Source organism: Lepidochelys olivacea (genome assembly GCF_965140295.1).
Source record: "Lepidochelys olivacea isolate rLepOli2 genome assembly, chromosome: 3".
NCBI lineage: Eukaryota > Metazoa > Chordata > Testudines > Cheloniidae > Lepidochelys > Lepidochelys olivacea.
In genome coordinates, this window is record NC_140413.1 from 41,181,836 (window position 1) to 41,192,478 (window position 10,643).

At 43.4% G+C, this 10,643-nt stretch overlaps 1 protein-coding gene across 6 annotated transcripts in view; it reads left to right on the forward strand.

Annotated features, from left to right (window-relative positions):
- KBTBD11 (kelch repeat and BTB domain containing 11) overlaps positions 1-9,713 on the forward strand; it is a 29,488-nt gene extending 19,775 nt beyond the window's left edge. For all 6 annotated transcript variants that reach the window (XM_084622081.1, XM_084622078.1, XM_084622080.1 and 3 more), the window contains one exon: positions 1,984-9,713. In XM_084622081.1, the coding sequence (XP_084478207.1) occupies positions 2,982-4,970 (1,989 nt within the window). In that variant the 5' untranslated portion in view covers positions 1,984-2,981 and the 3' untranslated portion in view covers positions 4,971-9,713. The remainder of the gene's footprint in view (positions 1-1,983) is intronic.
- Positions 9,714-10,643: the final 930 nt, after the last annotated feature.

The window sequence follows — 10,643 nt, forward strand, 5'->3', positions numbered from 1 at the left end:
GAAGCTGGATATGAGTCAGCAGTGTGCCCTTGTTGCCAAGAAGGCCAATGGCATTTTGGGATGTATAAGTAGGGGCATAGCGAGCAGATCGAGGGACGTGATCGTTCCCCTCTATTCGACATTGGTGAGGCCTCATCTGGAGTACTGTGTCCAGTTTTGGGCCCCACACTTCAAGAAGGATGTGGATAAATTGGAGAGAGTCCAGCGAAGGGCAACAAAAATGATTAGGGGACTGGAACACATGAGTTATGAGGAGAGGCTGAGGGAGCTGGGATTGTTTAGCCTGCAGAAGAGAAGAATGAGGGGGGATTTGATAGCTGCTTTCAACTACCTGAAAGGGGGTTCCAAAGAGGATGGCTCTAGACTGTTCTCAATGGTAGCAGATGACAGAACGAGGAGTAATGGTCTCAAGTTGCAGTGGGGGAGGTTTAGATTGGATATTAGGAAAAACTTTTTCACTAAGAGGGTGGTGAAACACTGGAATGCGTTACCTAGGGAGGTGGTAGAATCTCCTTCCTTTGAGGTTTTTAAGGTCAGGCTTGACAAAGCCCTGGCTGGGATGATTTAACTGGGAATTGGTCCTGCTTCGAGCAGGGGGTTGGACTAGATGACCTTCTGGGGTCCCTTCCAACCCTGATATTCTATGATTCTATGAACTCTGAATTTAAGGAATCTGCAAACTATGTTCATAAAGTCCATAAGCCTGGCCAATTCAGCTCTAGACTTCAAAATATCCATACTAGAAATGCAGAGATTCTGAAATCTGTAAATTCTATCAAAATGTACAAGTTACATTAAAACTTTGTGGAGTTCTCACAGGTTCAAATATTCATAGCAAATAATTCTAATATTAATCTCCCATCTTTCTAAGAAGCCTTCAAAGGAAACACAAATCCTTGGTGAGGACAGAATAAAATGAAAGCCCAGTCCTTCAAGCCCTTATGAACATGATAGTCTTTATTAACACACATCTTGTTAAAATAAATGAGACTAGTCATGTAAACAAGGATTATCCATGCCAGCCTGGGTTTGCCAGCTGCAGCCTCACATTTGGAGTTTCCAGACAAAGTGGTGTTTGAGTTATGATATTTTCAAGAAAGAAAGTCAAAGTAAGTTAGGCTTGTCTAACATTAAAATAGTTTTCAAACTCATGTTTCCAAAATGCCTTGTTTGAGTTACCTCAAATTTTACTAAATCCATAAATAAATAATCCCTACTGGCAAGAAACCATACGGAACATTTTGGGCAGAAATTAGTGTGTATGATTGAGGAAGTAGAAAGTGGTCAAGTTAAAATTATAATAAACAGTTAGTTACAAATTATGGAGACAGTACTGCAGCTCCATATAATGTGAAATTAAACACAGACAATTTATTGACAATATGATCATTATCAGTGATTGGAACTTAAACAAAACCTAGGAAAATCCTTTTTTAAAAAAGTCTCGGTTAAGCTGTTACTAAAATTCTACATTTATATAACAAAGATTTTAAAAAAACTCCTTGGTTGTGGTACTGTTGTTCGGAAATCTAATCTAACTTTCAACCATGGCCCACAGACCTCCAGTTTCCCAGTGAAAACTTCGTGTACTGACCTATATACTGTGAACCTACCCACTTCTTATTCTTATGAGCAAGAGGCCTAAACCCTCCCAGAATGAGCTGGAGACTATAACACTTCATGTATCCATATATGGGACTACACAGCAACCCAGATCAGTCAGTGACACATTTGTCAGTTTACTTTTTTTTGTTTGTTTTCATAACTGTATCAAGCAATTCTCTAGTATGTATTTTGTAACAACTGTGGTTTGCATTAACCTCATTTTAGTCAATTTCATAATCAAATTTCAGGATGCAATATCCACCATTAAAGAACATTCAATTATACTAGTACAAAACTCCTCTGGAATAAACTCTAATAACCATAAACTGAAGATTTTGTTTTAAACTGATCAACTTTTTTACATTTTCTTTTAAACAGGAACGAGAAATGCATAGAATCCTGTAAGAAACAGTGAACTGAAGAAACCACCTTGAATCTCAAGGAGCCTATAATTCCAAGGAAATCTTGACTGGTTTAAAAACTGTTCATAACTGCAGTTAGTTTCTCCCATTAAAATAGTTGCTTAAGGTAAATAAATTATGGACATAACTATATTTAAGACTCTAATCTTAAAGGATCAAATTTCCTCAGCACAGTCAATTGAAAAAACAACACAAAAGGATGCCACCGAGCACGACAGCTTCCGAGGGTGGGGCAATAATCGCAGAATACAATCACACATCCGTGTATTTAGTTGACTCTGTTGCTGCAAATTTCAGAGCTGAAAGTCGGAGGAAAATCTTTAGCTCCTCTTTGAGCTGAAATAAAACAGTGCAATTAGTCAAACTGATCTTGGGAGACCCATGTAGGCTGAGATGAACATCTAGGTAAATCAAAACTGTTAAAACTGAATGATCTTTGACTTGTTAAAGAACATATACCCCTTACTCTGAAGAAGAAGAAAAAATAGGAAAAAAGCTCATAGAAAGCTAAATTGCGGAAGGAAAAAAAAATCAAAATCCTCCAAGGTACAGATACTTTATTACTTTTCATTGATCTGTCAATGCCACTCACGGAAAGTCTGACCAATCAAGCAAACACATTATGGTTATAGATACCTGTACAATGTTGAAATTAGTCAAGTTCAAAAGTTCAGCAGCGAGTGGCTGCAGGGACGGCTGCCGCCACACCCCTTTCTGCTGTCAGCATGTGAGAGGAGTCTAGGCTTGGAAACAAGGCTGAAATTGACCATGTGCCAAGAAGGAGAGTTGAGCAAGAAAAACCCACAGTAACATTCAACCTTAAACCACAAAGGGAAAAAAAGTAAAAAGGGAGAGGGGAGAAGCGGAAGGCGAAGGGGTGGCTGACTGTGCGGCTGGGAGTGTGTGTGTGTGTGGGGGGGGGGACATTAGCCGGGCCCAGCCTCTGCTAGAGCCATGGAGAGCCCAGTCCTATCCTGTGTCCTTTATCCAGGTGATGGGAATATCAGTGAGGCAAAGACCTGTCCAAAGAGGCTCTGCGGAGAAGCGGAGCAGCAGCTAGGGCCACCGGGAAAAGCTCTGGGGGAAGCGGAGCGCAGCAACGGCGGCCAGCCGCAGCCCGGCTCCATGGAAGGGAGCGCAGCAGCGGGGGAAGAGGAGCGCGGGGGTGGGGAAAGCGGCGCGCTCCCTTTGCAAGCCCCCTGCGGTTTCAGCTCCTCCTTGTGCTTCAGCTCGCCCGGGGCGGGGGACAAAGCCCCGCAGCAGGATCCCGGAGCAGCCGCCTCCTGCAGCCGGGTGGTGAAGAGCCAGTGGGAGATTAACAACGCGGCGTCCGAGTCCGAGGAGGAGGGGGGGGAAGCGGGAGGAGGCGACATCGCCCGGCCGCCGCCTGGCACTTACTGTCCCCAGGCTGGAGCGCAGCCCAGGAGCCCGCAGCAGCCGGTCTCGGAGGAGCCGGACCTGGTGATCGAGGTGTCCGGCCGGCGGATCCGAGCCCACAAGTCGGTGCTGGCGGCCAAGAGCGACTATTTCCGCGCGCGCTCGTCCCGGGACATCCTGCGGGTGAAGGGGGTGAGCTACGGGGCGCTGCGCCTGCTCATCGACTACGTCTACACGGCCCGCATGGGCGAGGTGCGCCACGACAACCTGGCCGAGGTGGTGAGCGGCGCCCGCGTGCTGCAGATGCCCTGCGCCCTGCACTGCGCGGCCGAGGCCATGCGGGCCCAGCTGCGCCTCGACAACTGCTACCAGCTGCTGTGCCTGGCCAAGAAGCAGCGGCTGGCGGAGCTGCGGGAGGCCGCCTACCGCTTCATGAGCGACCACTACCTGCAGGTGCTGCGGGAGCCCGCCGTCTACGGGCGCCTGAGCGGCGCCGAGCGGGACCTCATCCTGCAGCGCCGCCTGGAGGCCGGCAAGCGGAGCCTGCTGGTGGCCGAGGTCAGCGACGCCTTCGAGAGGCTGAGCGCGGGCAGCAGGCCGCAGAGCCGGGAGAGCAGCCGGCCGCAGAGCCCCTCCTCCGTGGTGTCGCTGGAGGAGAGCAGCTACCTGATCTACTGCTACCAGGAGGCGGCCAAGGAGTGGAGGGTGCTGACCCGCCTGCCCGAGGAGGCCAACGCCAAGGGCTGCGCCATGTGCGTCCTCTACAACTACCTCTTCCTGGCTGGGGGCATCGCGGCGGCCCCGGGCGAGCAGCGCGCCCGCCTCTCCGACAAGGTCTTCTGCTACAACCCGCTCACCGACACGTGGAGCCAGGTGCGGCCGCTGGGCCAGCCCCGCTCGCAGCTCAAGCTGCTGGCCTTGGACGGCTACCTCTACGCCGTGGGGGGCGAGTGCCTCTTCACGGTGGAAAGGTACGACCCGCGGGCCGACCGCTGGAGCCCGGTGGCCCCGCTGCCCAAGGGCGCCTTCGCCGTGGCGCACGAAGCCACCACCTGCAACGGGGAGATCTACGTGTCCGGCGGCTCCCTCTTCTACCGCCTGCTCAAGTACGACCCCCGGCGGGACGAGTGGCAGGAGTGCCCCTACAACAGCAGCCGCCGCCGCTCCGCCGACATGGTGGCCTTCAAGAGCTTCATCTACCGCTTTGACCTGAGCGGCAGCCGCGGCGAACAGGGGCAGGCCGGCGGGGTCGAGGTCTTCCGCTACAACACCGTGGCCAAGCGCTGGAGCCAGTGCGCCTCCCTGAGGCCCAGCAGCGGCCCCCTGCAGCCCTTCCGCTGCGCCGCCCTGGGCAGCACCATCTACTGTGTCAACCGGGCCGGCACCCTACGTTTCAACCTGGCCCAGGATGGCGAGGTGGAGGCCGACGGGGGGCTGCCGGGCAGCTTCGATGCAGAGCTGCTGAAGGCCCCCTTCGAGGCCAAAGGTGTCCTCCTGCCCTTCGTGCTCACCCTGCCAGAGAAGCCAGACAAAGCTGGGGAGCCGGAGAGCCCCGTGGTGTTCTGAGTGGGCCTGGCGTGAGGGCAGCCAGATCAACTGCGGGAAGGGGCTGTGCTTGGTTTCCGCGTGGTGCCCTGATCAGCTGGTTTGGGGCCTCTCCACTACTGCACAGCAAACATCCAGCCAGGGGCCCGCACCAGCTGGCAGGATTAGAGGGAGCTGGGCTTGCCCCTAGCTCAGCAGCCTGCCCGACAGCCACAGCCCCTGACTAGGGGCACCTTCAGAAGGTATGCATGCATTAGAGGGCTGGGGTGCCCCTCTTGAAATGTTGATCTAGGGCCGGTGCTGGTTATAACTACTCTAATCTTTACTTTGCTTCATGCGGGAAGAATTCACTCCTTGGTGCTGGTGAGCAGCCAAGCAAATTAAAGAAAAGCTGCTAAAATAGGATAATCTTTGGGATAATGTGGGCCAGTTCCCAATCTGGAGAAGACCTTTTCTCCTGGAGTTATGTAAATCCCTGAAAACAGAAGCTTATAATGGAATATTTAATAATAGTGTTGCTCTTGTATATATACACAAGAGGGGCTGCTTCTTCTGCCTTTCGTTTTCTTCTCTCCTTTGGATATCAGTTGTGAATACTGCTGGCTACATAAAGGAATCCAATTTACTCAACAGTTCATATGTTAGAAAAGTGTAAGGAGATCATCTGAATTGCATTATTTCATTTTTGGTTCAATAGATTCTTTAAGGAAGACATGGCACTGTAGCCCCAAGAATCCGCATGATTTAACAGAGACCAGATTTAAAGTTTTTAAGCAACACAAATGCCTGCCACATGTTCAGATTTGGAATACAGAGGAAAAGTCAGTTTACCATAGCACAACAGAATTGTGGCTGAAAGAAATGATAATTTCTGTAAAAGACAATGCTTTACTTTTTTATCAGAAGTGTTAAATCATAGTAATCAGGAAGCAAAGCTGTTCAGTTCATGGCAGATTGAAATGACTGTGGATGCCACTGAGTGTTGGGGGAAACATTTTGTATTTCACTGCTCTTTAATTACCTGAAAATCAATGAAAATGAACCTAAACCAAATGTGAATTCGTTGAAACTGATTGCATTCAGTTTACATATTACACTTTATGTCCAGTAGCCTGTGGTAGGAGACTATACCAGCATAGAACAAGGCTATCATGGGAGAACAAGAAAAACAAGAGTTTGCTACACAAGCTGATTATACTTACGTACTAGCATAATGTTAAGATTTCCCTATCTTTTAATTGAGAGGCTGATTTATTTATTTGAGGTAAATGAGTGTTGTAATTAATAATTCACTTGTCAATTATAGTTCTTACTGATGCCATATACTTTCATTTGGATTCTGAATCTTTTGAGAATAATTGTTTAGGAAGCAGCATATAGAGAGAAGAAAAATGATATAATGGGAAGTTGAAGCATACTTTTTATCATGTTGTTATTCAGAAAAAAAGTGTAGACCTTCTGGACAGGCATGCTGTATTAAAAAGCGCATTTGCATTTATTTTATACATTTTATATGTAGACATCCAATAGAAGGATACAGCAAATCTGTTTAGCTTTACAGTAATTAATGAGAAACCATTTTCTTAAAATAGACCCAGTGTTTTTGCTGTTGTTAATTCAGCCTGGAATTGTCACTTGATAATGGAAAAAAATTGTTTATGAGTATTCATCATTCTACAAAGACATAGCAACTTCACATCAAAGAACTGCAGTAGAAGAATCTTTGTTTTATTAAAATATCTTATTTTTAGCAGTGTGCTAACAGTAAAGTTCTTATATCTCATTGCTAATTCTAAAGAAAGGCAGCAGATTCTACCATGAGACATCATTTTGACAGACAGAAGCCACAGAGTTTATCTTTATGATTTATTTGATGTTTTATATAGTTGATCTGATTAGAATACTATTTAGAAACCAGTGGTGCAATCATGAAGCCTTTAGTCAAATAATCTCCCCCAGTGAATTCACTATAAGTGTTGTCTGAACAAGGACTTTCTGACTGGGCTATATACATTTTAGCCTAGTCAGCATGCTAGTTGGTTAAATAGGATTTAACACTGCCGTTAGAATTTATGTTGTGCATACATGCAAAAGTTAGATATTGATCTTTTACTTCCTGATACATTTAACAGATTAGTTAATTCCTCAGCTGGACAAATACAATTTTGCATTTTGCTCCTAATTATATTATTGCCTTCTAAGTATCAGAAGAGCTGTGAGGCTAACGAAAAAATGATTTGTGTGCATTAGAATTATTTTTCATATCATTGTAGCACAGGTAATGCTTATGGTTCTGTAAGTGCAAACCCTTCTGCACGTGCTTAAAGCTAAGCAGCGTGCAAATATTGCTGAAACAGAGCCTGAACCAGGATAAGGACCAAATGCACATATTGAAATGTCAGTTTTATCTCATAGTACAATTATACAATTGTTTATGTATTTGAATACCTTATCTAGTACAGTATTTATACTACATTTCTAGTGAGGAAGCTAATCAGGTTTGTAATTTTTTTCCCCTTTGCATTTTAATTTGGTGGTATTTCATGAAAATGCTGCTTGATTAGTTTTGGGAAACCACTGTGACCTTAAATGTATAAAGATATTCCACAAACATCCAGCAAAGGTTTGAAATTTACCTTTATCATAATTAAGATATTTGTTGCTGTCTATAACTAGAAAACATGTTTGCAAATACATTTTACAACAAAACCAACCAAAAATAAACAAACAAGATTAAATCAAAAGTGCTACAGACACCATGAAGACATTTTCGCTATTTCATTCAGATTAAGAATGATAGTATTGGGCCAAAATGTTCTCTCACTATTTACCCTGTGAAAGTGAGAGCACAATCTGGTTTTAATTAGTAGTAGTCAGTCAAATAGAATTTCCTTTATACCCTAGTTGCATAATCACAGCCAGATGACTGATTTTTCTGGTAACTTAAAGACATTTCTAGCTGGTTTCCTATTCTCTGCCCCATGTTTCCGAAGTAGATCTGTGATTTTTCCCCCCATTATATATTCAGTACTAAATTCAGTTATGAATGTACCAAGTGAAATGAAATGCAAGCCTTACTAACAAAGTTAGCAACAGACGGACAGCTACTAAGCAATGACATGAGAAAGAACCTTAATTCCTGCAACACAGTTTATAAAACTCCTGTTTATACCTTGAAACCAGTTAAAAGGAATAATTGTCAAAAGAATATCCCTATTTGCTCAACACAAGAAATGCTAAACAATATGCTAATCATAGCTGTTAAATCAATAAATCTGTTGTGCAGTAGCTAATGTGAATTCCATGCACAATGAAATCCCTTGTAAATAAACAGCTGATAGAATTTCAACTGCAAAAAGAATAAATTATTCACATGAAAGCTGTACTTCTCCTGTGCTGTTTGGTTAGGTATCAAAGTGGTTGCTCTCAGTACCTTTGGTTATTTATTGTTCATGAGTAGCTTATTGCTTTTCATGCTTTAACAGCATTGATTCCAGTGACTGCTCCACAGATTCTTTCCATTTTACAAGCACAGAGCTTAAACTGTGTTGATTTGCTTTGTGTCTCTGTAGTGACACCTAGCATTTGTTACTTGAACAAACACCAGAAGTTCTATAGTGAGTTTTTTCTTTCTTAGTTTCAGTTTTTCTCAATGACATTGATTTTGGTACAGTTATTAAAGCATAAGAAAAGAGGAGAAACTCTTACTTAATATCCTATCCGAAAGGTACCATTAAAGTAACTGTAGTGAGTCATTTAATGAATCTGTCTGTAAGGGATAATATCCTGCCTTTGTTCTGTGCACTGAACTCACAGTGGATTGAAAGGCCTTTTATGTGTGGTGTGATAGCAGAATGTAGATCTAAGTAATTTCTAAGAAAAGTACCTTTTAATCTAAGGCTGGGCAGATCCTGTTGCATGATACCCAAAAGTAGGAGGCTAGGGTCGTATGTACACTTAGAGGGCCAAATTCTGCTCTCAGTTAAATCAGTGTAAATATAGAATAATTCCACTAATTTACACCAGTACGACTGAGAACAGAATTTGGCCCACAAACTGTTTGAGTCACATTCTGCACTCAGAAATGTCCAATCCCACTGATGTCACACCATTCATTTTGGCCTAAAAAAAGTATTGTCGTAGGAGCCGCTAGAGTAAATTTACCAGAATTAGGAATCAGTATTCTATTTTGTGTTTTAGAGGCACTCTCAGTTTCACTAGTTACCAGCATTTATCCAGCGGATAGGAGAAAATGTGAATTTGTCTTCTGTTCTGTTTGTTTATTTTGAATTACCATATATTTAGCCAAAGCAAACAAAATAATGGTTGGGGGAGAGCAATGGGGGAGCCAAAAGTAGTATTTTAGCCAGTGTAGAATACATGGCCAGTCGTCTTAAAATAGTTTAGTAAACACATTTTCCTATTTATATTTTTTCCATAACTGGAGCACATTTCAAACAAATACAGTATTTTTCAGTGAGCTAGTTTATTTGCTCATGCTTTGCTCTTAAGCATTAATGTTAGTGATGAATAAACCCTAGACAAATTTGTGAAACTATAAAATGACCACGTTGATACAGTCATTTATCACAGACTAACGAATGCAAATGCTTCAGACACTGTGTACAATTCAGGTGAATTACATTTGTAACTGATGTATTTATTAACCTTTCAGTTTTAAATATCTAGGCAAAAATCACTGTAAAGCTTTTTATGTAGTCTAATTTATGCTGTAATGGAATAAATACATGCAAACGTAAAAGCTCCCCTTAGGGCTTTGCGGGTAGTCGGTGTCCTTTCTTTATGAAATTTCTTTATTTTATATACAGTAATCTATATCGTTTACAATACGTAAACAGTGTTGTGTACATTCTTAACATACAGCAGGGGATTGAAGTTCTAAGTACAGTGTAATTGGCACATACATTTTAATGGTATTCATGATCATGCTACAAAAGTTTGAAAAAATGCACTGTGCTTTGAAAACAGTTGCTACTCCAGCTGAAAGACCACATTTTCTTTTTGTAATGTGTTTGTACTACAAGGTTGAAATACACTTTGCTATTAAAAAGCCCAATTAATTGACTGCTATGTAAGTGCAATGGTGGTACTAGGTTGGGGAAGTGATATCACTCCCAAACCTGGAGACAAATTTTGGGGGCTACAGCACAGTTAATTTCCACTTCCTGTTGCTTCCATAAAGAAGCTAAAATACATTAATTAACTGTATCTAAAGTTACAGTTAAGTTTGCCTGAGTGTATTCTGATATTTAATATGTCAGATTCCTGATAGTTGGCAAATCTAAGGGAGGCATAGGGCCTGATTCTCCACTTACACCAGTTTATTGCCACTCCTTTGACTTCTGCAGAGTTACTGCAGAGTTACTTGCCAAACTCATAGGCAAGATGAGATGGATTCAAAGATGGTGTAAATTTAACTCTTCCCAAGCTACCCTAATGGGCAGACTATACCAGTTTAGACTCCCTTATGTTTATCTAATTAGGACCAAATTCTGCTGTCAGTTGCACCAGTGTAAATATGGAATAACTCAACTGTCCTCACACACACCTTGCCACTGTGCAGTTTGCCTTTCCCTTACTCCTTACACCTCATCACTGAATTTGGTCCACGGTTTGCAAGTGTGTTTCATCTGCTGTAACTTACTGAGAAGCCAGAAGAGAAGAATGCAGCAA